At 38.8% G+C, this 20,382-nt stretch overlaps 1 protein-coding gene across 2 annotated transcripts in view; it reads right to left on the bottom strand.

Moving 5' to 3' along the window:
• The window catches only part of LOC131427214 (bifunctional 3'-phosphoadenosine 5'-phosphosulfate synthase), a 40,048-nt gene extending 21,603 nt beyond the window's left edge, over positions 1–18,445 (bottom strand). Inside the window, exons 1-2 of one of the 2 annotated variants that reach the window (XM_058590202.1) lie at positions 11,444–11,797; positions 11,191–11,383 (exon numbers count right to left, since the gene is read on the bottom strand). In XM_058590202.1, coding sequence (XP_058446185.1) covers positions 11,191–11,331 — 141 coding nt within the window. In that variant the 5' untranslated portion in view covers positions 11,332–11,383; positions 11,444–11,797. Of the gene's footprint in view, positions 1–11,190; positions 11,384–11,443; positions 11,798–18,106 lie in introns of those variants that run through there. The other variant, XM_058590203.1, reaches the window with a different exon arrangement.
• Between the last annotated feature and the right edge of the window lie 1,937 nt (positions 18,446–20,382).

Here is a 20,382-nt window from a genome sequence, read left to right as displayed (position 1 = left end):
TTAGTTCTTAAATCATCACCGTGGAACGGAACAGTAACCGTTTATACATTTCAAAAACTAATTACGGCTCGGCAAAGCAAAATTTCCAAATTCTAATACTTAGTTGTGATAAATTTATTTGCACTACATTGAACCTTAATAGTGACAATAAACAATTATAATTTTGAATTTTTTAATTACAATTTTTTACTACAAAGCAAAACTAATTGTGCATTTGACTTAAATTAATATGTCTACTATTTTCCTGAATTTGTGAGCCATACAAACTCACTCCCACGATGTTGTTGGTGATTTTTACAGTCATTCTATTTCTACGCTACTTTATTTTTACTGATATAAATGTTTATTTTTCATGGTAATAATCCTATGTAGGGTAACAGAGGTATTTTGGCCACTTCATATATTTTGGGCCACCTAACAAACTTTATCGATTTCATCGGATTTTATCGATGTTAAGTAACTCATTTTGCATCAATTTGAAGCTAATCACATTAAATTACCTATTGCGGAAGGGGTTTTTAAAGATATTACAATATTTGGTGGATATTTTTATAAAGTGGTCCAAAATAAAATCAATCCTAAAGTGGGCCAAAATACCTCTTGATAGACACAGTGAGAGCGTGTAGGTTTTAACGACCACTTCTACTTCTGGAAGGCCCTAAACTTCTCAAATCGCTATCAGCATAGGAATTTACTCGGTTAAAGGTATTCGGTTCTCTGGACTTAAAAACCGGAAATCACATCAATAAGACCACTCGCGCATGGATAATACTAAACGCACCACCTTTACTAACTTAACGAATATATTTTAACTTCTACGAAATTCATCATGCAATTTATTGCTTTCAAGAGCTTTAAATTTCCTTGGGAAAGGTACAATATTAAGAGAGGGAATTTTGGTTGCGTTGCCCTTTTATATCCCTTTGCATGTCGATTCGGGTTGCCACATTGATACATTATCGATGAAACCAGGGATCCCTTCTGAAGTACGATGCATGATCATTCACGAACAGATGGCGCCCTTTCGTATCCACGAACATACTGCCCCCTTCAGAAATAACATTTCTGAAAATCTTCGACGAAGCGAGTATGTCATCCCTCGGTTTGATGTCGATGACGTCTCCATGTTTGTTTACATCGCCATTTCACTTTAATCGGCTGCTGGCTGACGATATTGAATTCTGGATTGAGAAGAGAAGACCCGGTAGCGGAATTTAAAAAAAATAGAGGATTGGACAGGTCCTTACCTTGTCCATTCCCACGAGTGCCTTGTATTTTCAATCGTTGTTTAATCCTTAATGGCACACAAATGGGAATGATACGCGCAGATTGGTTATTGTGATGACTGCTGTTGAGTTGCGGGTTCGTCCACAGGTGTAATGGGAAGGATGCAAATTTTAGAGACAGGACGAGTGAAGCGGCCAGTAGGTGTTTGCACCGTAACCACTCTTGTTAAACCGTCCGAGCCAGGGTGGAGCTCGATGACACGGGCGGTAATCCATTTCGTTGGTGGAGTAACTTCGTCTCGAAGTACTACCAGCTGATTTAACTTTATTTCAACAGGCGGGTTGCACCACTTTGTGCGGCGTTGTAGCGAAGATAAATATTCGGTATTCCATCTGTTCCAAATGTCTTGGAAAAACTTCTGTGTTTGTTGCCATTTGCGTAAACGATTGAGTGGAATCGAAGTGAAGTCCGCATCCGGTAATGAATGTAGTGCCGATCCAGTTAAAAAGTGACCTGGTGTTAGCGGTTCATAATCTGTTGGGTCGTCGCTCAATGGTACTAATGGCCTTGAGTTCAGACAACATTCGATTTGTGTTAACAGGGTTTCCATATCATCCAAATGAAGGTGTTGCGATCTAAGCACCTTTAGGAAGTGTTTTTGTGCGGAATAGATTGCTGCTTCCCACAATCCCCCAAAGTGAGATGCTTTAGGTGGATTAAAATGCCATCGTGTACCTATCGACGCGCATTCTTGAGCGATAGATTGCTGATATTCCTTTGTGCGGATCAGCTTGCGGAGTTCGTTGGCGGCACCTACACCTACCGTTGTCGCTGTATAGATCTGAGCAGAGCCCTCGACGAGAGACGAAGCGACGAAGCGCTTGAATGAATTTGGCTGTCGTGAGATCCGCGACCAGTTCAAGATGCACTGCCTTAGTACAAAAACAAACGAAGACAGCTATGTAAGCCTTTGTAGGTGATGCTCTGCGATGCTGCGGCTTGATCAGTACCGGTCCCCAGTAATCCACACCAGTTACGGAAAACGGTCTTGCTTTAGTAACTCGTGATGCTGGAAGTTCTGCCATGAATTGCTCAACTAATTTTGGCCGAGCACGAAAACAAATTACACAGTGCTGAATAATTCTTTTTGCGAGACCTCTGCCCCCGGTTATCCAAAACCGTAGACGCAGAAGGGTTAATAGCAATTGGGGAGCTGCATGAAGGTGCTTTTTATGGTAGTATTGAATCAACAATGTCGAAAAGCGATGTTTGGCAGAAAGTAATATTTGGTGTTTACAGTCAAATGGTTGTTGCGAATGTTGAAGTCGACCTCCAATTCGGATCAAATTATCAGAGTCCAGCATAGGATGAAACCATTTCAAGCGGGATTTTGACGAAACGGGTTGTGACTGTAAAAGTAGTTTATATTCATCGCTGAAAACTTGTTTTTGAATTAGCTTGATGATGTTGACTTCGGCATGTTGTATTTCCTCAGAGTTTATTACAAGTGTTTTAGGTCGATTGCAGTTTTTTGAACGACTGTTTGTCAGAAAACGCCGGCAGTAAGCAGTTACTCGCAGCATTCGTTGGTAACATGAAAATTTATCAACATACCGATCGATAAATGTTTTTTCAGCAGATATCGCGACAATCATGACCGCTGGTTTACGAGTCTCTGGAATAATATCTGTGGTTGACCAAAATTTTGAGGATTCCGACGGCCACAAATTCTTGTCGAATTGTAACCATGGCGGACCGTACCACCAAAGCGAATCATTAAGAAGAGTTTTGGCCAAAGTTCCTCGAGAAATGCTATCAGCTGGATTTTGCTGTCCAGCTACGTGGCTCCAGGTACAATGCTCAATGATGGATTGAATTTTAGAGACACGGTTGGCCACAAATGTTGTCCAAGTAGATGGTGGAGACTTAAGCCAGCTTAATACTGTAGTTGAGTCAACCCAAAAGTACGTGTGAGCATTTAGTTGTAGAGATCGTGATACCTTTTCGTACAATTCCGCAGCAAGAAGTGCAGCACATAATTCTAACCGCGGAATGCTTTGCGTCTTAAGCGGTGAAACCTTTGATTTTGCTGTTAATAGTGCTAATTTTACAGCACCATTTGAATCAGTGGATCGAACATAAACGCACGCGCCGTATGCGTGCTCTGAGGCATCAGAGAAAATGTGCAGTTGTATTGTTTTTGGGTTTCGTAGAAATGTGCATCGATCTATACGAAGTTCGTTCAGAAGAGGTAATTGAGAATAATAGGCATACCAACGATCCTTGATTGAGGCTGGAAGTTCGTGGTCCCAACTCCACATCTTTCCATGCTCGTCCTTTAACGTCCATAATGTTTGCATGAATAGTTTAGCTGTGGTCACTACTGGACCTACTAAGCCTAGGGGATCAAAGAGTTGGGCGATGTGGGATAGCGCTATTCTTTTGGTGAGTGTAGATTTCATTTCAGTGATTTTGATCTTGTACCTAAGCATGTCCGATGACGGTTCCCAATATAATCCAAGGGCCTTTACAACCGGATCGCAATTGAATTCTACTGAGGTTTGCAATGCTCGTTTGTCCAATGGGACATCATTCAAAACCTTCTCTTCGTTTGATGCCCATTTACGCAGCTCGAAGCCGCCCCTTGCAAGCAGACTATCCAGTTGCTGACGTAGAGCAATTGTTTCAGGTATTGAATTTGCTCCAGAAATCAAATCATCCACATAAAAATCATTAATTAGCACCTGGGCAGCCAACGGGAAATTAGTACCTTCATCCTTTGCCAATTGTAGCAGGGTTCTTGTGGAGAGAAAAGGTGCACTGGCCGTACCATATGTAACTGTTTTTAATTCATAGGTTGTAAGTGGGACGTCCGGTGTTGATCTCCAGAAGATTCGTTGTAATGGTGTATCTCGCTCGTCTACGAGAATTTGGCGATACATTTGACGAATATCAGCGATAATCATTATCTGATGTTTTCTGGATCGCATAATGATTGATCTCAAATCTTGTTGCACAGTTGGACCGATCATTTGTGCTTCATTCAAGGACGGACTCTTGTTGTTTCTGCATGAAGCATCAAATACTACACGAACTTTAGTTGTAGAGCTATCCTCTCGAACGACAGCGTGATGTGGAAGATAATAACACAGAGGGGGTGGATTGTCGCTCTCGTACACTTGTTGCATGTGTCCTAAAGTCAAATATTCTTCCAAGAAATTGTTATATTGCTGCTGAAACTCTATATTTCGTTTCAAACGATTTTCGAGTAAATGAAATCGACGGAGTGCAATTTTTCGATTGTCTTGTACATTAGTGATGACATCTTTCTTAAGTGGTAGGCGTACAACGTATCGTCCTTCAGCTGTTCGAGATACGTTGCTACAGAAATGCTCTTCACACGCAGTTTCCTCTAAGGAAAGACCAGGAGATAATCTATCCTCTTCCAGAGTCCAAAACCTTTCCATGAACTGATGTATATCTGTAATAGTAGCTACATGAACCTTTACTGGATTGATTGATCGTGCTGTGCTGGATTTTCCGGTTACTACCCAGCCGAGCTCTGAATTTATGAGAGTGGGAAGATTATCGCCAAGATGAATAGTTCCCGCGATTTTGAAGAGGTCGAAGAAAATTTCTGCTCCAAGAATCAAATCGATGTAGCTACTCTTGTAGAATGACGGGTCCGCTAACTGAATTCCCGATGGAATATCCCATGATGAAATATCTACCGATTCAGAAGGTATATCCAATGTAAGTTTTGGTAAGATCAAAAATTCAATAGTAGAGGAATAATTGCTAATTCTAGAGCAAATAGTGGAACATAATTTATGCTTTGCTTGCGTCTTAGATTGACCTATTCCTGTGATAGGTACGTAAACTTTCGTACGTTTAACTGTTAACAATTGTGCGAACGATTCCGTTATAAAACAGCATTCGCTACCGGAGTCTAGTAATGCTCGGCCAACGTGCTGTGTGCCATTACTATCAACTACAGTTACCATGGCAGTGGCAAGATATACGCGTGTGCGTCCAATTCCTGTGGACGCGTATCCATGTGTTTCAGGGATTGATGTTGTTAAAGTCATTGTGGGCTGTACAGTGTTCGATGGTGGCTGGGTTGTCTTCGAAATCGATGTTTCAGATGATCTGGAACTGCCAGCAGTTTCTATGCTAGTGATGCAGAGTTGCGTATGGTGACGACCCTTGCATTTTCGACATGCGCTACTGGACGAGCAATCTTTGCTGACATGTCCCTTTCGTAGACAATTTCTACACAATTGATGACGACGAACTTCTCTCTCTTTCTCTTCAATAGTCATTTTTGAAAAGGTTGCGCATTGATACACCGGGTGGTGATCGGAGCACACAAAACATTTTCGATAATTGATTTGAGTTGCCCCATGGCTGGCAAATTGACGTGGAGACTGCTTCTTGGGTAACGACGGTGGTAAAACATCTGCACCCCTTCCTTGAATAGTTTCTAGTACTGTGACTCTTCTTTTAATAAACGATGTTAGGCTTTGAAACGAGATTGATTCCTGAGTTGTCGAATATTCTTCCCAATCGCGCCTAGTCGTTGAATCAAGGCGGATGCTCAGCATGCGAATTAAAAGAAGATCCCAGTATTCCGTTTTTTCTCCCAACTGCTGCAGAACTCGTACGTTGGCTTCAAATCGTTCAACTAGTGAGTGCAGTTCTGTAGCAGATTCACGTTTGATTGAAGGAAACTCAAACAGTGCATCGATATAAGATTGTTTTAAACGTGCCGTGTCCTGAAAGTGCTCCACCAACAGAGCCCATGCTACGGGGTAATTAGTGGCACTTATTGCAATGGTTTGAATTAATTTTAGTGCATCTCCGGACAGAGAGGAACGCAAATAATAAAATTTTTGGATATTTGATAGTTCATGCGATGAATGGACTAAAGAAACGTACAGATCATGGAAATTGAGCCAGTGCTCAAGATTTCCGTTGAATACTGGTAACTTTACATCAGGTAAGCGAACGTGTGAGTTCGACGGAGGGAAATATGTATCTGATTGATTACTAGACGATGCACTAGGTGTGGCTGGTACTTTATTTACCGAGAGCAAGAAACCCTTCACTCGGTAATAATGAGTTTCAATTTCCGCGCGCTGTTTCAATTGATTCTCAACTGCTGTCTCATCGAGTGTTTCTAACTCACTTTGTATCTTGTTGAAGTCGGTCCATAAGGTGACTAAGTTCTCCAGACGAACTGGAACTTCCGGTGTGTGAATTTCCTCATCGTAATCATCAACAAACGATTTAATGAGGTTGAACGATGTAAGCAGGCTGCGCAAACGTAGTTTGAGTGATTTGATACGACGTTCGTTTGCCATGATGATCGTAACTGTAATGCAAAGACCGCGTAGCTCAAAAGAGAAAGTGTACAGGTTATGGACTGGTAATTACCTATTTTAGGCAATTAAATGCCTTGAATAAATCTAAAGTTCCGTGAGTAGCGTCCGAAACACCCGTTGAGAGTTTAACGTAGGCTGACTTATAAATTGAAGCCTGGCAGCCGCTCCGGATAAGATTCGGGCTATGGAGCACGTGTTGAACCTTCCAAAAGGCAATGGCGGCCGATTCTTTCGGTATACGTTGGTGTCCGGACTGACGGAGATCGACGTCATCCGGCTCGAAGGACCATATGATAGACACAGTGAGAGCGTGCAGGTTTTAACGACCACTTCTACTTCTGGAAGGCCCTAAACTTCTCAAATCGCTATCAGCATAGGAATTTACTCGGTTAAAGGTATTCGGTTCTCTGGACTTAAAAACCGGAAATCACATCAATAAGACCACTCGCGCATGGATAATACTAAACGCACCACCTTTACTAACTTAACGAATATATTTTAACTTCTACGAAATTCATCATGCAATTTATTGCTTTCAAGACCCTCTCAGCAGGCCGTTCAATTTTGTTGATTTTTGATCGCTTGTTGAACGATATATTGCACGAAATATTCGTTCAATTTGCTGGAACGGTTTGTTGTTGTTTTTTCTCTAGCAAAAGTAGTGTGAAAACTAAGTGTTACCTTTACATAGAAAGAAAATTTGTTGTTATTCTACGTGAAGTAGAAGTATTGTGCAGGTATGTATTGTTAGTTTAAACAAATGAGTGGAGAAAACTTCAGAAATTCTGCAGTAAAACTAGTCCAACGGGGCTCCAACTCCTCATGTTAAAAATGGCTCAACAATGGACCTCTGTCTGCCGGGTTTGTTGAACGAAAAAAATGGCATTCGGTTCAACGGTCTGTTTCAAAATCGGCAAACGAAGGACCCGTGTTGGCCTCCTGTTGAACGATTGATTGGACTTTCATTGGACCAATGATACAACGTATTGGACCAATGAAGGACCACCGTTGAACGTTTTTTTCTAAGTGGGGAGCTTTAAATTTCCTTGGGAAAGGTACAATATTAAGAGAGGGAATTTTGGTTGCGTTGCCCTTTTATATCCCTTTGCATGTCGATTCGGGTTGCCACATTGATACATTATCGATGAAAACAGGGATCCCTTCTGAAGTACGATGCATGATCATTCACGAACAGATGGCGCCCTTTCGTATCCACGAACACCTCTGTTACCCTAAATCTAAGAAAATATCCATGTGAGTTCAACCAATATTTAAAATAACAATTCTCTGGTATCTAAATGAGATATGAACTAATGATAAATGTGATATGGACACTACACTACATTTTATTTATGAATCATGTAACTTTCATTTGATTATGCATTAAACAGCTTCTAAATGCCAGTTCATTAAAACCTACGTGAAAAGTAGGGTGGAAAATATTCACATAACTTTTCACTTAACTATGATGTGATTTTTTTATGTAGGCCACAGAGTGAGCACAAGAAGCTAAGCCGAGCTGGAGGATGACATTACCAGATCACAATCGGGAAACATATTTGCAGCAAATCAAAGGGACCTTGCCAGAGTACAAGCGAAAAATCTGCCCAGCTTTCTCTTCAATAGGGTCCCTTTGATTTGCTGTATATACATTTCCCGCTTCGGTCAGCACGAAGCTCAGTTCAGTTTCTCAGTCTTAGATTTGTAGCAGGTGAAATAAGACCTTGCTCGCTTTTAATTAAAAATTCTATTATTTACTCCTGGCTGCAACTCAAGTGGCGTGCTTTGAACTAAGCAATGGTGATAATTATCAGAGTTTACTTGAAGATTAGAAAAATAATGTCGATTTTTCATTACCTTTCTAATTACAGTATGATTAGTGTAAAAATTTCAATTTCAAACTACTTATTCACTTTTTTCAGAAATGTCGTTACTGATTATTACAACTTCTGAATTTCTTCCGGATTTGACTTCCTGTTCCGGAAGTACCGAAATATTTCAATACTGGAATCAAATCAGTTCCAATCGATAGACTCTGTTAGTTGACGACCAGGCGTATCCATTTCGGCTATACTAGTCTCCGGCTTCCGGTTTCGAAAACACCGGAAATAGTGGTCACAAACTCTAGAATGGAACAAACTCACTTTTGCCAGTGACGGCTTGACCGCTTTTCACAAACTTAGGCTCCAGTTTGGTCTTGTGATTGGTTACCGATTTTTACAACTTCTGAATTTCATGTGGATCTGATTTGTGGTTCCGGAATTGCAAGGTGCGTGTAAAACAATTTGAACCGTCTTATAAAGCGCACCGGTGCGTACATCCGGTGGTACGGAAGAGAAAGCACAATACCGCCACAACAAACAAAACACGCTGTGTGCAGTGTTGGATTCTGTACACGTGGCAAAGAAACACGGCGCAGGCACGAATGTCTGTTACCGATTTGTGATTTTGGTTGATCGCGGTGCCGAGGTTGAGACAAATCATAGTTTGTTTTCGAATAACCAAATAACTGGAATTAAAACACAGACTTTGTCATTGAATTTATTGGTGGTTGGTATTAAAAATGGAAGAAATTCCTTAAAAACTAGTCCGTGATTTTTTTCTATGGTTTATGGAAAATTGTCTGAGAGGAGGGAATAAGTAGTAACTAGCGATGGATGATACTTTGAAATAAAGTTCTCATTTTAAAATATATGCATTTTTGGCAACAGAAAGGCGAACCGAATTAATTTGTACTTCCAATATTGAATAAGGTTAAATTTTCGCCGGATCCGACTTCCAGGATGGTGAAAGCTAAAATTTTGTAACCTGTCTTATAGTTGACGACACAAAAAAGTACGGAAATTTGCTATTTGAGACAGGTTCCAGAAACAGCTATTCGAAATTTTCAATATGAAACTTGCATCGTTTTCTCATGAAATGGTTATGAGGAAGGCGCCATTACACCACTGGGTGGTTTTTTTTATCATAAATCGAACTCTGACATACAAAAACATGTAAAAATTGGGTAAAAAATTGCCCATCAATGATTCAGTAACGTTCCGTGATATGTTTTATTGATATTTATGGAGAAATCGTAAGATGAAATATTAAATTCGAAGAAGTGAGGTTAGGTGCTGCTTTCATAACTGGGAAATTCTTAGTTTTTATGGTTGGATGTGGAGATTTATATTGATAAATTGTGATCAAAAGTTATTTCATTTGTCTATATTTGTCTCAGAAGACGTTAGGAAGGAGATGTTTTCCAAAAAGACATGATTTGGCAATCAATTTACTCATAAATATTTAAATGATTTCTTGTTCGCGAATATTTCAACGTTAACGGTTCATTATAGTATAATTTTTTCCCGATTGTTGCTAGATTCCGAATATTTAAAAATCAAATCATTGTAATGATCAAATAGAACCCAATTATCAACACTCGAGCAAACCCCCAAACCTCTCCACAACCCTGCGTACGGGCCTGGCAACAACTCGTGATTAGTATTCAGAGGCTCGTTCATTTGGTATTAGAATTAAATAAAGCGAACATTGAAAAAGTTAAACGACATCTTAGATATGATTGCCTGGAAGTTCGGTGATTATCGACTGAATTGGTGAATTTTGCTGAATATTTTCTTACGATGCAATTTAAATGCGTACCCTCTTTAGAAAACGAAGACCAGTTCCACAACAAAAATTATAATTATAATCTTTTCTTTTATTAAACCTGTACAATCGAATTAGCTCACGCAAATGAACCGTGACAAAAATCCAAATAAAAAGTTGCTTCTATTTTTGACAGATAAATTTGTCAAAAAATGGTTTAGTAGACATTCTAACAAAATATTTGCGTTGCAGGGTAACTACACTGAATTCGTTGCCTTAATGTGTATGGAAAAACATTCGTTGGAAACCAAACGGGAAATTTTAGCAAAAATTGCGATGCACTCTTTAATGCACGTTAATAGCGTAACGTTGGTAGTTCCAATACCGACAAGGCGAAGAAATAGAAACATCGTCACGCACTCTTAATGACTACACCGGTTCGCCGGAGACTTAGCTCACACTGAAGAAACAGAAATATTCTTGCATTAGAAAAAAAGATCAATTTTCATTAAGTTCAACTTGTTAGTGTTACAATCATAGAATTTAAAATAGAATTACATAAGCAAACATAGAATAAACAGATGTTTATTATCTTTAATGAGTGCGATACCAAACCAGTTGGAACGATCTGATGTCCGCAGGCTGCTCAATCGTTTACAGATTGAAAGATGGAAATACTGATATTCCTCCTACTTTACGGAAGGGCGACGACTCTTGATAATTTGGACGGTTCATAAGTTCCATGTTGTCCAAAGAATGTGATTTGATATCAACTGTCTTTTCAAACTTCGAGAACACGATAGCTTTGTGTATCTTACTGAACGATAGATCGATTTTTATTCTTTTGATATTATTAGGGAAACCGGTCACATGCAGAGTAACAGAAAACGAGAGCTTAAGTTTCAATGTTTCCGCAGAAATATATCGTGTGCCGTAGTACAATACGAGCTTACGCTAAACGCACATAACCATAAGTACAATAAAGAATTACCTCACTTGTGCCACCGTTGCAATCTTTATGCTTACTGCAGCGCGTTTTAGCCACCATCTGATTTCCATTACTTTCGTAGTTGGAGTTACTTAACATAACATTGTTGTTGGAATTGGCAATCTTTCTTCTTTTCACAAACATAGTGACCCGTCAAATGTGATTAATCACACCTTGCGCTTACGAGCAATACCAACTGAAAGTACTTCCGCGTAATTATTATGTCATTAAAACAAATAACTCACTGAACAAGTACCAATGAAGGTACTCCAGAGGCCGAAAATGGTTTTACAACTTCACTCGTCCACTTCTCGAGCAAAAAAAGAAGAAGAAGAAAACACGACGCGACGAACAGAAACTCTCACTTTTATCACAAACGTCCGCTTCTTCCACGCTCCGATGGAGGCTGGTGATAGGCTAAATCAAAACGGCACAATTTACCCGAGATTACGACTTCCGTGAGTGTGGCTAAAGTTCAGGCATTACAACATATTATGGTAATTCTATTTTGCATAACGACCGAAAATTATGCAGTTTCAAAAATAACAATCAAAATATAAACCGGAACGCACCGTAATTTGCTGATAGACTGCACTACCCACATGAAGCCTTCTCTGCGACTGCTCGAGTAGCGCAAAAGAAAGATGCTTTTAATCGCATCGAGTCGGCTCCACGTCGGCACAATCTACTCGGGTTTGCGGTATTTACTGACATTGATTTTTTTTTCGAAATTATAATTCATTGTTTAGATAACGTCTAGGAGTTCAAACCGTATCTGGTCACGAGCTACCAAGCACACCTTAAATCGACTAATAACCCCAACATAATAATGAGAAAAAAAGTTTTTTCCAAAACATTCATTTTTCGAACACCGTGATTTGAGTGCAACACGACTGCCACATTGTACGAAGTACAACGTGGTGCTAGCAAACAAATAGCGTGATTTCGTGTAGATCATCGATGACAACTTGTTCCAGATTTTATGATAACTTCATAAACAAGAGCTGCGCTGATGTTCTTCTCGTTAACATTCGAATACTAATAGAGAGACATTTATCAACACAATATTCAAACAATTCGGTAGCAGAGTAGGATACCGATAAAACGTGCAACCTATATTAGATATTAGAGCATTGAACTGTTCGTTTTTCGAGAAGTGTGGATAAGAATCGAAGATATAAATATAATTCCACAGGTAAATGGATATAGTTATAAAACATAGCACATTGCAGAGCTGAAAAACACTTTGAATATATTTTAAAAGCAGGAAAACATTCTACTATAAAGTAGACGAAACAACTGATACAGTTTTCATTATCATCCAGATGAAAAACTTGTCCGTTGAAAATCGTTCGAGAATAGGATATTACTTTGATTGAACATCAGGTTGAGTAAATTGGTTCCGTTCCGCTAGCTTTCTTCTAGTGTTGGGAATCGTAAATATTTGACAGTAGTTTGTTAACACTTCTAAATACAGAGAGCAACTGGTGCAAAGTTGATCAAAGTAGTCGATCGCATTCAGCAATAACGTCAAATGGAACTAGAAAGAAGAAAAAACAATTCGACGTCAACATTTCAATAAGGCATGCAAACAATTGACAGATTCTCTTTGTTTACTTGCTCTTTCGACTACATCTGCGTTATTACACAAATGTTCGTTACTTATTTGGTACTGTTAGAAATATATTGTCATTCATTCTATACGAATATTTTGTAAGTACACGTGAAAATTAAGGAGATATTAACAAAAGAGAAAGTAAACAAAGAGAAACTCTCATTGGTTTATGTGATCTTATGAAATGTTGACGTCGAATTGTTCAAAAACACCTGGAAAATTCGGAGTTATCCGGCACCAAGCTGACTAAAGTGCTAAAGATGTCGATATCGACAGTTTGTCGAGTACTCAAACTCTAAATCAAAGAAACCAGCAGGCCTACGATAAAACTGAAATCATGGAACGTCATCTGCACAGCAAGGTGTCCGTTAAAGCCAACCGCCAACTCTCAAGTTGTACAAAGCCCGACATATGAAGCCGAAATCCGTGACCAAAAAGCGTGCGATGCTCTTGTACGACGTTGTTTTGACGAAACACTAATGTAGCGTTTACACTATTGCTGGTTGCCAGCATGCTAGTGCCAGTGTGCTGCCCTCTTAGAAAAAAAACTTTCAACAGTGGTCCTTCGTTGGTCTAATACGTTTGATCATTGGACCATAGTTGAACGTTTTTTCCTAAGAGGGCAGTACACTGGCACCAGCATGCTGGCAGCCAGCAGAAGTGTAAACGGGCTATAAACGTGGGAATTTACCGAAAAGAGTCAAGTTCGTGTTTGCCGACAAGTTCGCAAAGAAGGCCATGATTTGGCAAGCAGTTGTGACTTGAACACGGAGCCACATCCTCGACGATGACATCTCAAGTTTACATAGAAAAATGTCTGAAAAAGCGTTCATCTGCAAGCTGGAAACAATGCACTAACTTAGAGCATATTCAGTAGTGTTCTAGTTCTAGATGCATAATTTATGTCAGTTACAAAATTTAAATCTGGATTTTATAACAAGAAAAACTGGCAGCCCCAGCAGTATTTTACTCGTGTTTCAAATAAACAAAAAATAGAACGGTATCGTAGACAAGTTTTAAATTTGACAGAACTGGTCGAACAAATAAAACAAGAACGGCTTGCTGGGGATACGTTTGTACCAGTTTCTGTTCTATTATAAATCTTACATATAGAACTTCTAGATGCTGAATTTGCTCTTACACCCTCATTTTTGTTTGCGACTGTATGCGACCGTATTCGAAAGTGTGATGAATTCGTGTTATCGTTTGCGTTCGAACCAAATGTGTTTCTTTCTGTTCACGTACGCATAGTGTTGTTTCCAAGGAAACTTGCATACGACCTCACACATTCGAGTAAAAACTAGAATGACATTTTCGAATAAAGCTTGCTTCAGATAGAATTGGAACAAAGACAATTGCTGTATTTCAGTTATTTATTATTGAATTCAAGATCTTTTTACCTTTTTTTATATATATATAAAAAATAGGTATAGAATTCGCTCAAACTTTCGAAAAATTTTCCGAGGCCCGGAGGGCCGAATGTCATATACCAATCGATTCAGCTCGACGAACTGAGCAAATGTCTGTGTGTGTGTGTGTGTGTGTGTGTGTGTGTATGTGTGTGTGTCTGTATATGTGTTGTCAACTAAGAGGTCGAGATCTCAGAGATGGCTGAACCGATTTTGATCAAACTAGTCGCAAATGAAAGGTCTCCCCGTCACCCAAAACGCTATTGAATGGTTTTGAGATAGGATGTTTACTTTTTGAGTTATACGGAGTTTTATGTCAAAATTTTCAGTTTTTTTACAGTATCTGTCACAATTGACCTTGAAAACAGAATATGGTTTTAGACTTAGATTCCGCACGGTAATAGCTATCCAACAAGCCATAGTTTGTTAAAATCCGTCCATTTTTAACGGAGATATCAATATTTTTGTGTAAACGACTTTTCCCCTTATTCCAGCAGTAGAAGTTTTGAGCACTGTATGACAAAGCAATGCTTGGGAGCAACGGAAAACACGATTTTTATACTGTGACATACAATCGTTTCTAAGTGCCCAAAAGACTGTGTACAGCATCCTTTTTCATGACAATTTGCCTTGGACCGATTTTAGCACGGTTCGTTTTTGGCAACATAATCGTTCGAATATGGCATTTATAAACCAGATATCAGCATTTTCGAGTTGAAAGTAATTCCATAATTATATTGATTTAAACTACTTACAGCAATAAAAGCTGGAAGAACATAACTTCCATATACCATACGACTCAGTTCGTCGAGATCAGCAAATGCATGTGTGACAAATAATTTCACTCAATTTTTTCGGAGATGGCTAAACCGTTTTCTACAAACTCAGATTCATATGAAAACTAGTATACTTCCAAATTTGGATCCGACTTCTGATTTCGGAACCACAGGATGACATGTGAAACGAAATTATAATAATGCAATACATTTTTCTCGTAGATGACTGAACCGATCTAAGATTCAAATGAAATCTAAGAATCATCTATGATTCAAATGAGAGGTCTTAAAATCCTATAAAAATTAGTCAGATTCGATTTCTGGTTTAGGAGATACAGGGTGATTAGTATAAAAATGGCCATTCCACATAAATTAATCAGGTTTATCGGGTTTGCAAGTTTGGATAGTCGATTACCAAATAAATTTATTTCAGTTTAAGCGGTATTCTTTTTTGGATTCGGAATGTACCCCCAAATTTTAATTCGCACTACAATTTCTCAAAGATGTCTACACACTCCTCAGGTGAATTTATCTGATTTCGGCTACACCGATCTTAGAACTCCGGATCCAGTTTCGAATCGTTTCTCAAAGTTTAATCATTTTTTTCAAAAAGGCCAAATCGAACTTCAAAAACAAAAATTCAAATTAAAGGACTTAAGGTCCCATACAAAATTGGTGAATTTTATCCGATTCTGGAATTACAGATGATGAATTTTTAAAATTCATATCGATATAGAAGATGTAAATTGTTTGGCGTATTAATTTATGGCCATTCGAATCATTTTGGGTTATGCTAGTTGCTGAATACCGGCTCTGGAAGTACCATAAATAATGACGAAAAACTCTAAAGTGGAACTTACTTCGACATCTCATGGAATGTTCAATCGAATGTCACACGTTAAGATTGAAATTCGATACGATTTGCAGATTCGAAATTACAGGGTAATGAGTGATTAAAATCAAAATTTGCCGTTTGAAACGACGATAATTAAAATAATGTCATGGGAACTAAAACACCTAAGAATATCCATGCAAAAAAACACATGCGGATTGATAAAAAAAGGTATCATCTCACTGCTAGGTGGATTAATCACGTTTTTTATACAAATGTAGCATTTTTAATGAATTTAAGAAAAAATACGGATAAAATTATTCGTCGCGGTTTCGAAGGAATTCTCGAAATTTTCTTGTAACACTGCTCATTAGGCGACGCACACCTTCTTCGTCCATCGTTTCAGTTATCTTATCCCACCAAGTCATCATCTGATTGATGTCTTTGCCTTGAGTCTCCTCATGATTGCCCAGTATTTCTCAATAGGGCGGAACTGGGGGCAGTTGGGTTAAGGTTTTTCGGAACAAACTGGACTACCATTCTTGAGTGACTTTGCTGAAATGACAGCTTGCCAAATCTGACAAAAACATTACGGGATGATCGTGGGATCGAATGAACGGCAAAATTCGTTTTTGGAGACACTCTTTTTGGTATAGTTCCGATATCATTGTCTTATTCGTAGCGAAAACTTTCGTTTTTGCCACAGCTGCAAAAGCCTTGCCAAATCATAAATTTTCTTGCAAATTTGTCGGCAAAAACAAATTTAAATTTGGCTGAAACATCCCCCCGAGCCGTTGCCAAGTAAAATTGTTGACCTGGGATTTGCCCGAAGTCAGCCTTGACATAGGTTTCATCGTCCATGAGAAGGCGCCCGTCGAACTTGGTCAGCACCTGGTCATATAGTTTCCGAGCACGAATTTTGACCACACTATTCTGTTTTATGGTCCGATTTGGCTGTTTGCTATCTCGATATGACTTGTTTCCTTCCCGGAGTCGAGTTCTTCTCACGGTACTATGGGCAGCACCGTATTTTCTGGCCAAATCACAGTCCGACAGATTAGGATTCCTCTCAATCGTCTTCAAAATCTTACCACGCAGTTTCCGGTCGACAGTTCCACTCCGACGATTGGCTTCAGGCTTCCGAATCGTCGTCAATGTTTTTTTATACCGTTTGATAACGCACCATACGGTATTTCTGGGAAATTTCAGCTGTTTAGCTAGAGCCTAGATGCAGAGCACAATGGCTTTTCCAAATAACTGTGCACAATTTTTTCCCTTCTTTCGGCTTCCAGCTTGACTGTTTACAAAGTACAGTCGATTTGCGGAATGCCAAAAATCATACGTGAAGCTGACAAATTTCCCGACACGTGGGCGCCAAGAACTTCCAAATCCGTCCACCAGGAGCGCCACAATGTGAGCAAAAGTTTATATCAAATCTAAATGAAGCAAGCTTTAGGTACGAGAGTATTCGTGCGTACGAATGTTTGATACGTACGAAAACAAGAATTCAGGCATTTGTGTCCATTTCCACTATGCGGCACTGATGGGCTCCATCAACAAGAAGGTTCACATTCAACATATCATGTCAATTGTATTGGTGCGCAGTGATGCTATTTTGATGCGCACTCGCATACTCGCATATCAGTCCCATATCGATTTTCGTCAATTTTGAGTTAGCCTGAGGAATGAAATCTATCCTCAATATACTCTCAGAAATTGCAATAAAAGTTGAGGGTTTGTTCATAAGAATGTGACGACAATATCAACTCATGTCTGTCCCATATGTCAGTCCCATTCAGTGCAAATTTTTATAATTTCATTTGTTGCAATATTGGAATAGCAAAGGTGTATTACCGATATTTCATGTAATAATACCATGATTTATCATTAGGTAGCACAATAAATCAAAAAATTCGGAAATAAAATTTTGATCGTCTTTTTTTCGACATGCCGATTTACCATATGAGACTGATATGCAAGTATGGGCAGTACATCTATGTATGAGATTCGATGCGGACTCGCCAGATGGCGCCATGCTCGCAAAAAAAATGTTACCAATAATTTGTTCGAGAAATGTGAGAGCTGGATATCTTGTTATTATGATGTCTTTGATACCATGCTAATAATTGATAACAATTTGCTCTAACCTGTTTTAATGTTTTATTCGATTGTACTTGACAATTGATTAACCTCTTTACTCTTACAATTTTTTTTCATTTCCGTAGCCATGAATAAAATGTTTCTCAATAAATCAAAAGAAGTTTGGAAGACAACTATATCAACATACCGTTTTTTGCTTCTTAGTATCTTTTCCAGATTCACTCATCACTCATCCAGTTTATAGAACACAGATCAAATGAAAATACTTCCACGGTTTACACTACACTTACAAGAAATCTTTTGATCAATGAACAGTCTGCTCTTGATACCTATTACACCAAAAGCAAAATTTGTAATTTTAATGCATAGTACTACGATAAAATAAAACTGAAAGAATACGTGGCACAACTGCCAATTGTGCTAATTTTTGGACACGCGTGATAAATTTTGCTGAGATTCTTATCAACCCAGTGCTGTGCCACTAATATTCACGGTAAGCCGAAGTTGTGTTTACAAATGTTCAACGCTCGCGACAAGAAAAAATTTGACATTTGTAAAATTCCTGGGTTGATAAAACGAACAGAGACGTGCAACTTGAATGCAATGATACAACCTAAGAAGATACAACATCCAGCGTGTTGCATTGCGCACATTCCCCCGCTTGGAAGGAACCTCGCCAGCCGACCTGTTTGTATACCAGCAGATGTCATAGGAAAATAATCCATTGAAAAATGTTGAGTCAGTAATCGTGAACCAGTATTAGTGATGGTAATAGTATAATTTCATGGAAAAAACAGCTGATCTCGGAAAGATGTCTTGGACGTAACACATACAATGAATAAATGGCTATGGAGTTTTTTGAGTGTCCTGCAGAATTTTCCTGCACTCACTAATATCTAAATTTTTTGGTTCCTGTTCAGGGAATCAAATGCCAATGAAGTTAACAAATCCTACCTGGAGAAAGCACAGATAACAGATATACAGGCTCACATATGAACTGTGTGTAAATTTGCTCAATCAGCGGGGCGAACACTTCAGATGTCACCACGATTTGGGTGCCGGTGATTCTCATGAGCCACAATTTTGAGTGTCCCTATCAGCAGGCCGTTCAATTTTGTCGATTTTTGAGCGCTTGTTGAACGATATATTGCACGAAATATTCGTGCAATTTGCTGGAACGGTTTGTTGTAGTTTTTTCTCTTGCAAAAATAGTGTGAAAATTAAGTGTTACCGTTCCATAGAAAGAAAATTTGTTGTTATTCTACGTGAAGTAGAAGAATTGTGCAGGTATGTATTGTTAGTTTAAACAAATAAGTGGAAAAAACTTCAGAAATTCTGAAGTAAAACTAGTCCAACGGGGCTCCAACTCCTCATGTTAAAAATGGCTCAACAATGGACCTCTGTCTGCCGGGTTTGTTGAACCAAAAAAATGGCATTCGGTTCAACGGTCTGTTTCAAAATCGGCAAACGAAGGTCCCGTGTTGGCCTCCCGTTGAACGATTGATTGGACTTTCATTGGACCAATGATCCAACGTATTGTACCAATGAAGGACCACCGTTGAACGTTTTTTTCTAAGTGGGGTAACATTCACTTCACGCTAGATTTTTGTTTTGCTGTTGGTTAAAAACGGCAAGTTTATTTTTGTTTTATTCCGATCGAATTCTCGTGTGATTTATGTGATATGGAAATAAAGTTGTCTTTAATACTAAGGGAAATCGTGTGATAAGTGATAAAATTGTTGTAGTTTGAATATTTATATAACAGGCAGGAGGATTGTGTTATCGTTCCGGAACGTAGTGGAACGTTTTGAAAGATGATTCACAATTGTGAGAATCGTGTAAAATCTGTATATCTGTTATTTTGCTCTATTTCAAAACAACCACATGGAAATGGTTAACGCGTATGTACCGATTAAATAAGAATGCAAGTTCAAGTTCTGCTTCTGAGGGTATCTTTTTTCAAAAAATCATCTTTCCTGTGAGTTTCTTATTCATTTGGCTTGTTCAATGCATTTTTCCACTCAGTCATTGCCAAACTGAAAAAAATGGTTAAGGTGGGCACTAGGGTGGGACAAGGTTGTAAGGGAAAAAGATGAAAAGGTTTAAGGTCCCATAAGCATCATGCAAAATTTTAGCTCGATCGGAGAAACTATATTTTCGCGCCCGAGGTTTAAAGTTTGTATGGGATTTAGTATGGGAAAATTCACTTTTTACAAAAAAAATCGGCTGGAGATCGACCGCAAAACAATCCGGCGTTTGTAGAAAATGTTATTAAAGGAAAACCGGCACAAGGTCCGAACAGTGGCTCATTCCTTAATACATAATTTTTTGTTTGTTTATGTTCTTTTGGTTAAAATGCTCTATTTTCGGATTTCAAAAAACAAAACAAATTCACAAAAATGAATGAAAAAAATTCCAACCTGTGTGGCTATGGTTTTATTCCACGAAAAAAAGGATCAAATG

This window comes from Malaya genurostris, chromosome 2 (genome assembly GCF_030247185.1).
Source record: "Malaya genurostris strain Urasoe2022 chromosome 2, Malgen_1.1, whole genome shotgun sequence".
NCBI classification, from domain to species: Eukaryota; Metazoa; Arthropoda; class Insecta; order Diptera; family Culicidae; genus Malaya; species Malaya genurostris.
The sequence above is the reverse complement of the archived record's forward strand: the minus strand, read 5'-3'. Positions and strand labels throughout refer to the sequence as shown.